General features: G+C 37.4%; 1 protein-coding gene across 1 annotated transcript in view; it reads right to left on the reverse strand.

Moving 5' to 3' along the window:
• Positions 1 to 3,531: 3,531 nt before the first annotated feature.
• AUH (AU RNA binding methylglutaconyl-CoA hydratase) overlaps positions 3,532 to 16,784 on the reverse strand; it is a 108,082-nt gene continuing 94,829 nt past the window's right edge. Inside the window, exons 8-11 of the mRNA XM_050328884.1 lie at positions 8,322 to 8,509; positions 7,253 to 7,303; positions 5,578 to 5,625; positions 3,532 to 4,698 (exon numbers count right to left, since the gene is read on the reverse strand). Coding sequence (XP_050184841.1) covers positions 4,621 to 4,698; positions 5,578 to 5,625; positions 7,253 to 7,303; positions 8,322 to 8,509 — 365 coding nt within the window. The 3' untranslated portion in view covers positions 3,532 to 4,620. The remainder of the gene's footprint in view (positions 4,699 to 5,577; positions 5,626 to 7,252; positions 7,304 to 8,321; positions 8,510 to 16,784) is intronic.

The following is a 16,784-nucleotide window of genomic DNA, read 5'->3' on the forward strand; positions in this document are numbered from 1 at the left end:
TTTCTAAGCTGGATGAAAGAGACACGTTTTTAAAAAATTTGTACAACTGGCATCAGAATTCTTAACATGCTAGAAAGAATTGAGCCAAAGATGATATCACAAAGTCCCTTATGCTTAAGGGAAAATGTTAAATCAATTAGCAGTTGCCAGAATAAAGAAGCAACAATTTGACGTATAAGTTCCTTTAAAAAATAACACACTTTTCATGTTCTTCTGAAAGTGGTTATATTATGCAACAAGAAAACTCCACCATATTCTCAGCTCTTTAATGTTACAAAAGCTTTATTAGCATATGTTTCAGAAATTATAATCAAAGGGTAGTAGTCACCAGCCAGAACTTTGAAGAGTTTATAAACATACATGTACAGACTATGCCTTAGAGGGTTAATGTACTATTTTGAACTCAACTATTGCAATAGGACTTAGCTTTGACACAGAATGTTCACACCCTCTGTAATAAATTCTTTTCACATACTTCATATTTCTTCCCATGTGAATGAGTGTCCTTGGAAGAATTATCTACTAGATAAAAGTTGGAGATGAAATCTAAGTCTAGACTTATTAAGGGGGGTAGAGACTGATCTTATAATCTACGACAGTTGTTGATTAATGAGCTGCTCCTGATTGCTGTAGGCCTCCCCAAACTGCAGGAGCAAATGATACTATGGTACTGGGAGGAATGTGCTATCTGGATGCCACACCTTTGTTGAAACTTAAGAACTCCCTGTGACTCCTGCTACATTTATTCTAGCCTTGAACTACCACGTGTACCCGACGAGATACACGGTGACACACATACATCCCCCTCGCCACTTGACTGCTGCTTTTGTGGCAGAGTTTCTGTGCTAAGAGAACACCTTACGGCGAGTACAGAGCCACTCATAGCATACATGCTGTGTGGGGCCGAGTGTTCTGCTCCTAGGGCTCCTGCACAAACAAATTCAAAGCTTCCTGGAGCAGAAGAGTGGCATCACATCCTGAGGGCATCTGGTCTTGCCCGACAGTCTGGATAATTTTATTTATATGTACACATATGCATATGCACATCCACATGCATATGCATGCACATGACATGTCAGTACACACATGCATATATTATAGGGCATAACAAGTGCACTGTGAAAACACAGCACATTCTGCTTAACTAAACAAACTTCTGCTGAGCTCTGTTCCAAGGCTGAAACTGAACACAATTTAAATCTATAATAAAAGGGTGCATTACCTAATATTTAGTGATCACACGGCAATCTCTGATTATGTATTTCAAAGACCTTTCAGGAAAAGTTTTTAAACTTTAATAACTTTGCTTGCAAAACGCCAGTGTTCTTAAGGTGAAAACAACCCATACAAACTCTTCAAAGTATTCCCTGCACACTCATGTCTGAGCTTCAGACTCAGAGGAAAGAAAAACCTACAGAAAAATAAAAGGGCACAAACAGAAAAACTAGCTCCTGTAGTATGCAAGAGGAATTTCATTACCTTTGCTGAACACAACTCTTCTTTTGGTTTATCTACTTGCAATTATCCTTTTTCTCATTTCTGGAGATAGTTCTAAAAGTGTGCAGAAAAAGAACATCTTAAAATAACCACATCATCACGAACATTATCACCTCGACTACACTGACTGTATCAGCCTCAGTAGACAATGCAGCCCTGTAGCTTTTCAGCACTGTCACAAGGTACAAGAACAAGGCTAAAATTCCACAAATGAGACAGGAAAGCACATCTTGTTCCATGCACACCACACAAAAGAAAAATGATTTTCAAGCAAATCTTTCAAAATTGTAAATAAATCCTCTGTCTAATCTCAGCAGACACCTTTTCAGGGATTTGCTTGCATGGAAAAGGAATGAAATAAAAATCGTGTGTTGATAAATTAAGATCTTTCAATTACTCTTTTCCCTTGGGTTTGGTACGTGAAGTGACACCAGTATCAAACATTTTACTTCACTCCCTAGGTCTCCCGAAACCAGACTCCAAGTAGCACGATATTCTGCCCTCTCCCATGTCGTTCTCTTCAACAAATCTGACTATGATTAAATGAATCAAAGAGCAATGACTGAGTAAAATACTAAACAGCTGAGAATGATACATCCTGACGTTTACTATTCTGAATGCAGCTGGTTAAAAGTAGTTTCTAGAAAGGCATTTATATGAACCTTGGTGTAAGACTATGAGTAACTCCACACAGACTGACAGAATTTCAGCAACAGCGGCTCTGCAAATGTTACAGAAATGTTCCACAGAACAACATCTCCAAGAGCTCTCAACTCTGTCATTACATAGCCTTAGAATAAATAAAACACCTTTTTTCTTTTTTTTTTTTCCACTGTTGAGACATTATCAGCTGAAGGTAACGGACCTACTTATGTGATAACTTTTCAATATCCAACTCAGCGAAGTGTAGAAGAACTCACTATCCACTTGAGCTCAGCAGAAGCAGGAGAAAAAGATGGTTCTGTGTAAGGACCATGACACAGCCTTTCAGGAAACCAGTGGGGACCAGGGCTCACTCACCCATGGAGTGGATTTAAAGTGGAGAAAAGCACGACTTTACCAGGAACTGAAAGCATCGAGCGTAAGTCCTTGAAGAATGATTTCCCTTTCATATGGAAAAGTCAGCCCTTATAAGAGCATTTCTCTTACAAATCACCCTTTTGTGCAAGCAGAGTTCTAATATTGCTATTAATCATGAGCACTGAAGCCATCATAACACGTCACTTAGAGATAGTGATTAACACATCTTTTGCTAAAATATTGTTCCTTCAGAACTATTTCAACATCACTCCAAAGTACCTTTAAAAATTGTCCTACTGACATTCACTTTGTAATAATATTCAAACTCTTGACTTCAAAGCTGGGACTCAAATTGCTATGATATGACTCTATCTTCTCCTGAGAAAAGGAATGGACAGACCACTGCGACAGCAAAATTACTTTCTGAGATCAAAACTACTAGTTAAAGGCATGAATCTACAGTCTTATGCCACAGTATTTAAGGTGATTAGATGTTTTTAAATAAATGTTCACAGAAGGTACTTAACTAGTGCTTGTTGGAAAAAGGCAACTCAACAGCCACACTGTATATCAAAGTTATGAAACAAAAATCCATCAGCACAGACTTAATATTTTTTTTCCTATTAACATAATTATTTCCTAGTCAGTAAAAATGAAAATGACATGTTAGCATTTCAAAAACAGGAGAAAATGACCCTCTAGGCTTTATATGACTATCAAAACAAGCACCAGTACTTTATTTGCAAATTATTGTGCATGAAATGATCGACTCAGCAAGTTTACCAGTCAACAAAGTGTGAGCTCTACCAGTTGTAATCAATTTACATGTAATGGTATGTCTAAATATGAATGTAAATGAGTTCTTGTCATTTCACGTTGATGAGCTGCTTTATCATCACAGATATGGACAGGGACCACAGCTAATGTTGCAGAAACGGCAAAGCATTCACAAGTTTCATGAGCCAATGGTATCCAAACACAAATAAATTTGTTTTCATATAAAAAGACAGCCTCCAACTGCTAAGCCATGTTTATTTTCCAGTCAAGTTAACAAAAATACTTTCTACGAGGTTATTTCCAGACATTTGCTGTATATGCCACGTCCACTGCAAATACACAGCATGAACCACAACAGTTTTCTCACCTCGTAACCCACAGCATTTCTCTTTCAATATATGAAAAGAATTCTGAGGCCACCACAGAATAAAGAACATTTCAATATCATCCCTCTCGTATATAAATATACATTCCTAGAACCTGCAAAAGGAATATTCTGCAGATTAAGATAATTCTAGTTTCTTCAACAGTGCATTAGTCACATCCCTCCACAACCATCTTCAATACAATCATCAAAAAATCAAAATAACTGGGTCAAGTGGAATAAAGTTCCTTCACAGCTGACAGTGCTGATCAGATGATACGTTGGAAGAATGCAAGACAAAGACAGGTTTAACATACAAGAATGTATAATTAATGGCTGGCCTCGAAAATGTTTCATTTAATACAGTGAAATTAATATAATGGCAATGACTTAATCAAAAGGACACCATTATGTGCTGAAGTGAATTTCATTTTACTAAGGATAGTGTAAATAGATAAATTAAGCTTAACATTTTCCAAACAATAATCCTTTTCATTTCCCTTAGCTTTATTAACAGTACATATTCAGGTAGAATACTCAAATATAATTTTTACTGATATACAGAATCATTTAAATGCATATTTGGTACAATTTCTTATTTTTGGTGTTCAGTAGTTGCTCTTGCTTGATAAAATGGTACAGCAGATTTATGCTTCACATCACATTTAGGTTTTGCCTACGTAAAGAATTTACAGAGCTTTGTTCAGTTGTGGAATGGTATGTTTCATACACGCAAAAATGTCGAAAATGCTGCATGAACCTGTGGCCTTGCCAATACACAGATCAAAACCATGAGAAACTGTAATGAGCGTGAGTTGACACACATTCAAAATGTTGTAACATCTGTATGATTTGCTGTTACTTTGGTGGCTGTGATATTCCAGGTGCAGATGCAAAGTGCACCTTAATGGTCCTCATAGAAGTACATTTATCCCCCTGTATTTTAAAGGCATCAGATTCTTTTATTCTCCCTTGTAGCGAGGAGGTCTCTTCTCCTTAAACGCAAGAAGACCTTCAATTCTATCTTTTGTTGGAATAGTCTGCAATGAGCAGAGTAACACTTCATTATTGACACCAAAAACAATACCAAGGAAAATATTACCATGCAAGTCCTTGTTTTTCAACATATCCAAGATGCAACATACAATACAACAGAAAAATTAAAACCTATCTAGTCAGAGACAGGAAAGCACCAGACACATCAAAGGCATGACATATGGACGTGAAACAACTTGAGAGAAGGACTACCTTTTCTCCAAACAGATCTCTGTTAGAAACTCTTTAGGGTTTGTTTTTGATGTTTTGGTGGTAGGCTTTTTGTTTTGATTTTTGTTTGGTTGGTTGTTTTGTTGTTTTGGGGGTTTTTCGGGGGGGGGGGAGGGGAAGGAGGCTATTAATCAGATCACCATATGTCTTATGCGAGCATCTAAGGCTGATGCTTCTATTTCCATCATCAAAAACTTGCCTCAAAGCCCAAGAACATGCAGCCTCAAACACATCATTCCCATGTTTCACAGGCAAAGAAGTTTGCCTCAATTTTCTGTTGGTTAGCACAGATGCCATTAGGGGCACGTTAATGAGCTGCCCTTCACGTTATTTCATGTCAAACCAACACAAAGCAAAAGGAAGGCAGTTCTTGGACCAAACACATGGTAATGTTTGTGGAATGGAATGGTAGTTCCTCGCTACCTTCACCCTAACAGTCCTGGCAGGACATGTTATTGTCCTGAACTGCATCTCCTTCCTTAAATACCTTACAAAATCAGAATAAGTAGATGGAAAGTCTCAACACAATGCCAGAAAGTTTGCAGACAAAATCATAGAGCAATTCCTAGTTGAATTTCCACGTTTCATAACAGGCACCAACAAACCCTATTTTCTGTGGTTTTTTTTTTTTTTGTGTAATAATATTTACATACCTGAGCATAACAAGCTTCTTCAATTGCTAAACCTGTTACTAAGTCGACCTGAGGAAAAGAATACAATGTTTTTTAAAGGCATACTTTTTATATTTATTATATACTATCTCCAGACACCTCACAAAAATACTGTGTTTCTACATGCCACATACTATAACACTTCTGCAAAGTTCTTCTACCCTACTTTAATGCAGAAATGCTACACTGACATGTGGTGACAGTGGTTAGTATTTCTCTAACAGCTTCCCCGTTTGGCAATACAATTAGTATGTAATACACTCAAAAAATGTATGCTCTTTGCTACAAATCATCGGGGTAGGTAACAACCGTTGGCTGCCTGCACATTTCTAATAATTTCATTTACTACAGGGGAAAAGATGCACTGTGTGATTATTTAAAATCTGTTCTGAAATAAGTCATCTTCAAAATGTCATATAAAAACACGATGCCATGCCACGAAAAATATAAATTCAAGCTTAAAGGGATTCAAAATAGGGGGAAAAAGGAGGCCAAAGGCCATTCTGCATCATCATCTATTTTTAATACATTTATTTTCTTTGTGAGTTGGCCTGAACAGTTGAAAAAGCTGAATTTTGCCCTCACTGTTTCTCTGTCTGTCTTAAGCACGAGCTGCTGCAGAACTCACTAGTTCTCCAGCTGACCACTGGCAGGACTGTGGCTAGGCACCACAAGCAATTTTCGGGGGGAGATAAGCAATAGGATAGGTTACCAAAGGAAGCTGTGAAATCTGTGCTATCCAAGTTTTGTAACAATAGCTTGGATAAACATGTGCCTTGATTGGTTTTGATGCAGTAGATCTTTGTCTCGTGGCCTCAAGATTGAACTAGAGATGACCATTCAGAGTCTTTCTAATCCCAACGCCCATAATTCTATAAACATCATCACTTTGACCTTTCAGGCCACTACATCGGGTAGCCAGATAATTTATCTTTTTGCACTTTGAACCTTGGGTACCACTGAAATAAATCCTGGATTCCATCACTGCTTGCTATGGAAACCTAACAAACATCCTCTTTGCACAACAGCATCTGAGTTTGGTTCTCACGCCACAACTTAACGGGTGCAACTCAGTTATACTGCTGGTTGCTTTTGGGACTTTTAACAAAAAAAGGATCGCTTTTAAATTCGTCTTCTTGGATTCAGACGCTGCGTACAGTGTGAGCCCCTTTCCCTTTCACCAGGCTGAGCCATAGGGTGTTCTGCTGCAGAGATTAACTTCAAATATGGACAGTCCTGCTGAACTCAGCAAGAGGATCCATATGCCCAAAGTAAAACACATGTCCAGACATGTTCAGGAATGGATTTTAATGAGCTTTAGAGCCAGGTCAGACTTGACAGAGCGTAACTTTGATGGCTGTTTCCCACCCAGGATTTGAAATACAATTTGTTCATAGTAGTTTATGTTTAGTTTCTAGTATTAATAATTAGCAGGGTGCTCTACTCCTGAAAACAGGCATGAAGTAACTAAGTTTCGTTACAGAAACCAGCATCTAAGGAGTCTGAGACATAATAAAATTGCATTTCATCCTTTAGAAAGCTTTGAAAAAACATATTTTTTAAAGACTATACAGTCAGAAGCTAAAACAGTTCTAGAAAAAAATCACCATAGTAGAACTGATTTCTGCTTACTCTTATGGAAAGTACAGATCCTTACCTCCATTCCCTGATTGATAGCCAGTTTTGCAACTCTCATTGCTACTGGTCCCTAAAATGAAAGAAAAAGTTTATTCACATGTGATCAAAGCCAACAAGACTGGAGAGTCTGCACCAAAATGTTCTTATATGGGACTTAGACTTTGGGCTCTTGTTAAATTTACAGTAGTGGGTCAAATATCCTAGATTTCACCACTATCTTAGACATTTGCTTCCAAACTGATAGGCTGAATACTGACAAAAAGTAAAAGTACGGTATTTTCAAAAGAACCTAATTAAAGCATTGTGTTTGGTTTATGTTTCAGAGGTGCTGAGTGTGTCCACATTTGTCAGGCTTCGCCAATTCCCTTCCAAACAAGGCTCAGAAAGGCCACCTTAAGACTCATTTGGCAAGGTCAATCCTCTGTCCCTACTGTCACGCAGTGGAGACACACGAAGAGATGGGATAATGGAATAAAATCAACTGATGCAGCTTCAAACCTGAAGGACATTATTGCAAAGCCTGCACTAGTCAAGTGGAAACTCTTCCACGTGTGGACTGAGGTCCCCAGCGAGCAGAGAGGTTCCCACACTTGCCTCCAATGTGCTGCAAAACAGCAAGACATCTTTGGGAATCGCCTCAGTCCTGTGCCTATCCATCAGCTTTAATTCTGAAATTCCATTTACCTCTGTTTTCAAAACAGAAGTTACACTGAGACACATCCACTTCCATATGGACCTTTTTGCCTCTCTTCTGAACCGTTCAACAGCAACAGAATGACCTACTAAGACAACTGCTATGCTAAAAAATAAAACCTGTGCAAGTTGAAAGCCAAAACATACAATGAAAACACAGACCAGATCATGATGAGATGAGTATTGATAGGACTTTTTCTTCACTGTGAAATAATTACCAAATAACACCCCTCAAAACACAAAACAGAGAACTTCTGATTGCTTGCCACATAACTGGCGTGGCTCTTTAAAACATAACTTCACGTCAAGGATTTTTTTTTTTAATACATCTGTTTCTTTTTCAGTCTTAACGTTTGGTAAAAAGTAAAAACCAAGACCAAAATGACCTGCCATACCTGAGGTAAGAATTCTTTTGCCAGAGCTAATGCTCTTTTGTATGCAGCATCCCCTGCTTCATTCTGTTCCACCACGTGGCTAATCAATCCTATTGATTTTGCTTCCTCACCATCTACAACACGTGCAGAGAAGATTAGTTCTTTTGCCAGCGACACTCCAATTGTGCGAGGTAATCTCTGTGTCCCCCCTGGGGTTTGTAAAAAGAGAAAATTAAAGTATTAGTTTTCCCATTTATCTGCACCGCAAATGTAGCTGCGTTGTTCAGTTTAAGTGTTTTCATTTTAAATTCCACAAACAATTACACGAACATACAGGAATCAAATTAGTACAAAGTCATTACCAAATGCCTTCTTCAGTTTGGAAACTACACCTAAGTTGAAATCAATTGTCCTGTTTCTTAGAAAGACATGTAAATAACTGAAAAGAGGTTCTGTTCTATTACAGACAAGTTAACCTTAATCATATCAGGCAAAAGCTGAGTGAAAGCTACTTGCCAATAATCAGCATATCCAAGACCTCTGGATCTTTTCAACACTGTACATTTTTATGATATCAATCACCACTTTTGAAGAACTATACTTGAAAAAGAATATATACCTTAACAAGACTGTAGTCCACACTGAAATGTGGACGTTGGGGACAACATTTACATGTAAACTAAACTAAAACCACTACCAGAGAAGATCTCAAAGAAGCCATGGTTTTGTCTCTTCTTACTTCCATATTATGGTTGCAGTCTTAAAGCATGATTACAAAAACTAGGGAAGGACAATCAGCAGAGAAAGGCATCTAACATTAGTCAGCTGTTCTTAGTACATTAAAAAATTCTTTGGCATATCAGCATTTTCAGCAGGTCAATAAGCAGCAACCACATTAACCAGACATGAAGACTTTTTAGCTGGACTAACAATTAACTTTAAAGAACCAACAATGAGAATGTGGGATTAATCATTATCAAAATGGAAGATGTAGATTCAAAATCACAGAAGCAGATATTTGTATGAATTAAAACAGTGGAAATGGCCTTTCTCCAGGAGAAAGGTTTTTAAAATACACAAGGTCTACCATTTTGACATGGATCTGAAACAAACACTCAATTTATTCAAACAGTCTGTAAGTAAAAATGTCTTTCCAAAAGCTATTTCTGCAAGAGCATGCTAATATATTCAAATATAAATATATGTATTATATATGCAAGAGGAGTATTTATAGGAGTTGTTCAAAGGGAGGTGGTACAACACTGAATAAATGTGTGTTCAACTAGCAAGATATATTAATTTCCACTAGATAATGGTGGACTAAGACAGTATTTTATTGAAGCCATTCAATAAAATCATCTTAATGATATTTCCTGAATATACTTTAAATTCATTTCTGAGATAAATAAACTGACTGGAAACAAACAAAAAAGTTTTTGTGATTCAATGATTCAGCTTCCAATTACTGTTTTTCTATGAATCATGAGCTGCAGTATTACTGTATTCCCTTCCATAAAAACAGAATTGCCTTTGAACATATTATATCACAAAAAATTGTAGAAGGTTTGGAGGATTTCTGCCTTGTACCTTTCTAGAATATTACAAGGTCATTATCTATAGCGAAAACTGAGATATATTTTCTGGAGGAATTAAAAAAAAATTAAAAAAAAAATGCTTAAACTCATAACAATTAAAATAAAATTTGTAGTACAAAAATATTAGTAAATACAAAAATTGTGATACTCTCTATGATCCTACAATACCTGAGAGCATTAGAGCAAAACTGTCCTAATGGTCAAGGGCAACAGGCAACAGCAAGAGAAGTTCCTATTCCATAAATTCTGCTAATTCTGCTAGTTCTGCAGAGCTAAGGAAGAGGTAAAATTTTGCTAACAACACAATTTACAGAAAGCCCCGACTCTAGGGGCATTTTTCTGAAGGGAGCAGGGGATGCACACTAAAGCCCCTTGCCAAAAACAAACAAACAAAAAATGCTGTGAACCCTTAAGCATTAAGTCTTCCCATCAGCCTTGGCTGCCCCACTGCTGAGATTCATAGAGAATGACTAAAGCTGTATCTATCAAATTTATAACAGACCTACTTGCCATAAAAATGTGAGCTGTGTTTTCAAGAAACTCCCTGCCTCTGATACTGAGCTGTACCACCATCATCACAAACAAACATTTACTGGCTTTTTAACTTAAATATTGAAGACGTCTTATAATTTCTCACCCAAATGAGCTGTCACACCCTAATCAACATCTATTCTTATACACATTTTAAGCACACATCTGAACACAGCAAATGTCTATCCTTATTCTCCTTAAGAACACTGAAGTCAAAAGTTATTCCTTCCACCACAGCCATGGAATCTAGAAAAGCATCCGGTTTGGATTTTGATTACAGAAAACTGTTTGTCCAAATCATAAGACCTGAAACCATATGGGGCTGAATTTACTGACTCCGCATCTTCTGCTTCTTCTTTGCATGCTATGCCCAATATTTTTTCTAGTTAATTCTCTCCCCCTTCCTTTACTGTTTTATCTCTTCTATTACTGCTTTACCAGGAAATGCTGAAAACAAAATTTCATTGAGCAACAATATTTCATAACTTTGACCAAACAATGGATATGTTTAAGCATGAAAAAAACTGTTCTTGCCAGTGTCTTACACAATAATGATTAAAGAGCAAAAAAAGAAGACTATAGCTATTTGGCTGCCTCCTACACTGCAAAGCCATTAAGCAGAGGAGCATATTCTTTGATTAATATTCACAGAACAGAAGCCAACAGTTCACTGCATCTATCACATATATTCAGTAGCAGGGGTAAGATAGATGTACACACAAGAGCAGTGAGAGCAAATTAATCAAACGCAAACAACCCACTAAAACACACCCAACCCACCAAAGTTGCATCCATTTATGAAGACAGAGAGTACACCACAGATAGATGCTCTGTTTTGGTGATACAAGAAGAACGTATAATGCCTGCCAACTACAATCAGAGCTAGAGGAAGTAACACCCAGTCTTCAAAGACATTACTTAACCAAGGCATTTCATCTAAACGTAGAGCAGAATTTGATGGGAGAAGAGTTGTTTCATCTTCACAAATTTATTGACATGTTATTTCAAGGACGAGTGATCTGGTATTATTCACTGTGTTGATGAAAGTATTTAACACACAGTTGCAATGTAAATGTGTTCTTACCTGAAGTGGTTTATAGTCAATGTTGTAATAATTGTAAACACAGTTTTAGATGACACTTGTTCATGTGAAAAGAGTCAGTAAATACCAGATTGCTAAGTTCTGGTACAAAAACTGTTAAACAGTATTTTTTCAACAAATAGTTGATTTTGTATGAATATTATTTACTGTCAGCAATTCATCAATTACAAAATATGTACACAACTGGTTTGGATTAAGGGAGTTACGTGATAAATGCCCAAGAGTATATCCACCAAGATGAAGCAACTAGCTTACTGGAAATAGATTCATCATTCTGGCAGAGAGCATCTACAGTCAGTAGTTTCTCATAGCTGAGGGCTCTGTCAAAACATATTGGAAAAAGTAGTCGTCTGACAAAAAATCCAAACTCTAATTTGGCAATAATCCTGTTTATTAAGTCACGTAAAAAACAGTCTTTATGCTATCCTATCCTATTCTAGCCTAGCCTAGCCTATCCCAAGCTTTGTTTGATTCACATTAGATTGACTTAACTGACAGGTTTCTAGATTTCTTTTTTTAAAGGCTACTGTGCACTTCTTATATTAATAATCAGTGGTGAAACCAAAGTCTGTCAGCCACAAACCTTCTAATTATTCAAGTCAGTCAAGAAATGGCTCAAATATCTGTGATTGAACGATTCAAATACCCTGTGATTCTTTTGCAGAAAGCAGCAAATAGATTTTTCTCCCTTCCAATGAAACTCATAAAAACATGGAATGCAGAGACCTACTGTTCGTAACACCAAATCCTTAACACTGTGAGCCTACAAATAAACTAACATGCATAAAATTATTATTTTAATGTAACACTTTTCAGTCACGTTAAGTCATATTTGAAAAGTCTCTGTAACAAACATATCCTCTGCTTTTAAAGTACCTGCCATCTGTTGTTAAGTTAAACAATTTTCAAAATATTAAACATGCTAAAGTCTAAACACTGTACCTAGATATTACTTGACACCAAGTTTCCTACAGATTATGTCCAAGGTTAGGCCTTGCTCCTGCAAAGTTGTACACATTTTAGCCAGCTTAAATCCAGGTCTAAATCTCTGTGGGCTTAGACACCCCCTTTGACATTTTGTCTTGGAAGAAAACATGAAGAGCCTTTCATAGGCATAAACCAGACAGCTGGCTAACAACCAAAACCAGCTTAGACCAGGAAAGACACCAACAGATGCAAAAAGATGAGGGAGTGAAAACGTAATGGAAAAGAAAAGAAACAAAATATTATCTCTGCAAGGGGAAAAGAACCCACTGAGCTGACAAAGACCAGGTGGTAGGTGAGACCATTCTTGAGTCTGGTCATGTAAGTCCTTGTTTGGAAGAAGACTGGAAGTCCGAGGAAAGCCTGAGACAGTGGCCAGAGGCTGATTCAGAGGTTACCCCAGGGTCTGCAATGACTGAGAAAAGTTGTTTGAGCAAGATTTTGTAGAAGGTTGCCCAAAGAGCTCCTGGAAGTCCGGCCTGTCAGCCAAGGTAGGCACATCAGAGACATAACCTCCCTACTTGAGCTCCAAGAGGCAGGATGACTTGCTACCTATGCCAGCCTGGCTCTGGTAAACCCAATCTCCACAGCAATCCACTTAATTAATTTGCAAATCAGCCCTTAACTTTCACAAACCACTTTTATTTATCTGCGCCTGTGTTTTATTTAAAAACCTACCTGAAAAACACCAGGAATATACCAAACCACCACACATGGGTGGCTTGCAGGTGGCAGCTTGAATAAAAAGAATGTAGTACTTGGCTAAAAGATGCTTAAGATGCATGAGAGGAAGTGTAAATACACTTTAAGAATTCACTAGTAGATAAATAATCACAGCTTTTGTACTGAAAGATGAAATGGGCATGTAATTTAGAAAAACTAATTTATTTTCAAAATACGTAATTGTCTTGGAGCTTGAGAGAGTAGAAGATGGTTTCCTAGCAGATGGCTGCATATGTGAGATGAATAGAACCAAAAAAAAATGCATCTGGAACCTGAGCTTTGTAAAACGGACTCCACTTCAAAAGGGATTCTGCACCTGGTGCAAGGAGCTCGCTCCACACTTCCCTCACAAGCGTGGTACAAACAACTCCACTGTCAGACCAAACACCATTTGAGAAGCGTTTTGATCTGCATTACCACCCCTGGACTCCTAATGCACACTGACAGTCTGCCTTTTTTGGTTTCAAACCGAAATTATTTGAGGAGGAAAAAAGAGAAATGCCTAAGACTGCTAATCCACTTATTAATTTTTACTTAAGTGTAAACAAAAGCAACAAGCACGAGCACACACAGGTATTCAGTAGACCACGTGCCTTCCTGTTACTACAGATAGGAACTTGGCATTTCACTTGAGAATGCGGCGATGGGAAGTCACCTTAAACGAAATTCAGAAGTACATACACAATAAAGTGTAAGTCTTCTTGCTGCAGATAGAAATTAATGGCCCATGAGAGGGCATTTTCCAATTTCAAAATTACACCCACACGTTAATGAAGTCATTACTCAGCTGTAACAACAGGTAGGAGGTTTAGACCAGTGCTGCTGTGCAGGATCATACTTTACAAATCACGTGGGATTTATGCGAAATATTAGGTAAGAAGTTTTATTTAACTTGTATTTTAAATAAATAATGTTATAGTACATGCTCTTGCACTTTTGATTGACTATTACAGCTAAAATTCATTTCATGTGAAAATCAAGGCAAAAAACCCCCCAGACATGAGAAAAACTATTATCATTACCTAGGGCAAGTGAAAGAGAAAATTAATTACCACAGTAGTATCCTATTTTTACTTACATTTTTAATGAGATCACAGTCTGAAATTGGGACAATTACTATACTTTTTAATGGACGGAATTTAAATGAAGAAACAACAAGCAAAGCAAAAACCAGACTATTAAATCTGAAGTCTTTACTGCTTATAAGCAAGTGACTTGAATGTTTTCCTCACTTCAGTGCTCTTCTTATAGAAATCTACCATTTTATTCTTCCACACAGCAAAGAAATGTGTAAACCCCCCCAAACCAATTCCTATCCTAACCCTATTCTTTCTCCCATTGTGACTACTATCAAATTAATCTGCTTTCAACTCTTCCAGAGTAATGGGTTTTTTAAGAATTTATGCCTGAAATTATTCATCCCTGGAATTCTCTGACTCGAGCAGCGCTAAAGGAAGGAGAACTGTGGGGTCCCAGGGAAAACAGCACAGCCAGCGAGGCACTGGGAGGACACAATCCCGCCTGGTCCAACTGACAAATCCCACGCGGGTAGAGCGCTCTCCCTACTGATAAATAAATGTATGCAAAATGAACTTGAACCCATGAAGCACACTTTCCTTCTTGAGCAGAATGTCCTCCCAGGTGAGGCAGCCATACACCACCGCTGCACTGCACCTAGCCCAGTATTTAGTATTTAGTATTTTAATGTCTAAAACAATTTTTGGCGGGCTTTGAAAGTACAAACTCTACCAAAAAAACCTGGTCAAATCATTCAAAGCTGGCACGTACTAATGCAGTGATCTGCAACGCAAAAAGTGAACTCTTCTGTAAATCTGAACTTGATTTTGAGATGGTAAGTTTGATACTCAGAAACACTCCCAACTTTTTTGGCCTGTTCTGTTAGATTTTACAGTGTTATCTAAGAGTGCCAGAAGGGCATTCTCTACTTTTTACTTCCCATATTCATCCTTCTATTCATTATTTTAAAGTAAAAGTTGACATGTGATGAAATAATCACTGTTGCTACTAAAAATTCTCTATGTCACACAAGTAGTTGAAATGTAATTTTTATTTCTGCATGTTAAATTTGTATTCTGAATGTTATATTATTTGCTATTCCTTGTAAGTATACGTATCTGCAAGAATCATTAAAACTTACGTAAGAAATTAACAAATTAAAGTAATTCATCACAAGTGTAAATATAAATATGTACTCAGTCTATGGTACAGGATATTCTCCACGTGTTAATTTTGATCACTTGGATATTTTCACATTTAGCTTGAAACAATGGAATACTTATTTTTTAGAGAGATACAAACAGCCTTAGTGACTTCAGCTTCAGGTTTTCATGCTCAATAACTCCGACCTGGATATCAAAAGATTAAAATCAGTGAACTGCCACCTAAGAAATTGCAATTTAAGTGATCTGAACACACTAGGTTAGAAGCCTATGACATGGACAAGCTCCTCTTCCAAAACCAGGATCATCCTTTACAGACTCTATAGAAAACATTTTTATTCACTACATAAATAGGATTCAGCTATATTGAGAGCAGTAGATACCCTACAAACTATACAAAAGACCAGGTATTCAGAGATTGGAAGGTTACAAACTCAATATAAACAAAAGCAATTGGAAGAAGATCCAAATGGCTTATTTGTTCATGTTCTTATCAGGGAATCACATCTCTTTACTACTTCTGACTGACCCTTAGCTCCATTTATTGCTGTTCAGGATCAGCTGAGGGAGGGTGGGTAGGACTAACACCACTAAAGGGCCAGACAACAGATGGTACATTTAAAATTACTCTTCTCCCTTGACTGGTAAACACAATTCGATTCACATTGTTAACACTCTGAGAATCAATGTTTCTTAAGCCTTTACAGCCCAAATTAATTAAAAACGTTAAATTTAGTATGTATATTATTTTCTAATAATAAATGTATGCGGGATAGATTTTCTACTAGGACAGTTCATAGAATGGTTTGGTTTGGAAGGGACCTTCAAGATCATCTCCTTCCAACCCCCTCGACATGGGCAGGAACATCTTTCACTGTCCCAGTTTGCTCAGAGCCCCATCCAGCCTGGCTTTGGACACTTCCAGGGATGGGGTAGCCACAGCTTCTCTGGGCAACCTGTGCTAGGGCCTTGCCATGCCCATAGTAAAGAATTTATTCCTAATACCAGTGATCCTACCCCAATAAGCACAAACTGGTATTTTACCCCTTTGTTGTCTGGGATTACTCAGATGCTTTTCCTTAACAGAAAAGTACAGATCTTCCATCACCTTCTAGATATTTTTTAATTTTTAAAAAAACAAACAGAAAAAACCAAACCAAACCAAAACAACTAAACCTAAAAAACCCCCATAAGTCAATAAGTGACAGGAAATCAACAGAGAAAGAGATTAAATAATCGATTATTCCCAGGCTGTAGCCGTCAGACTGTTATAACACTAAGGAAATTAATTACACTGAGAAAACACGTTTTATGTTCCTCTTGCCTGCTGCTGTGACATAGCAATAGAGAGCAGAAGTCACTGTTTTTA

This window comes from Myiozetetes cayanensis, unplaced genomic scaffold (genome assembly GCF_022539395.1).
Source record: "Myiozetetes cayanensis isolate MyiCay16 unplaced genomic scaffold, myiCay2020 scf4, whole genome shotgun sequence".
NCBI classification, from domain to species: domain Eukaryota; kingdom Metazoa; phylum Chordata; class Aves; order Passeriformes; family Tyrannidae; genus Myiozetetes; species Myiozetetes cayanensis.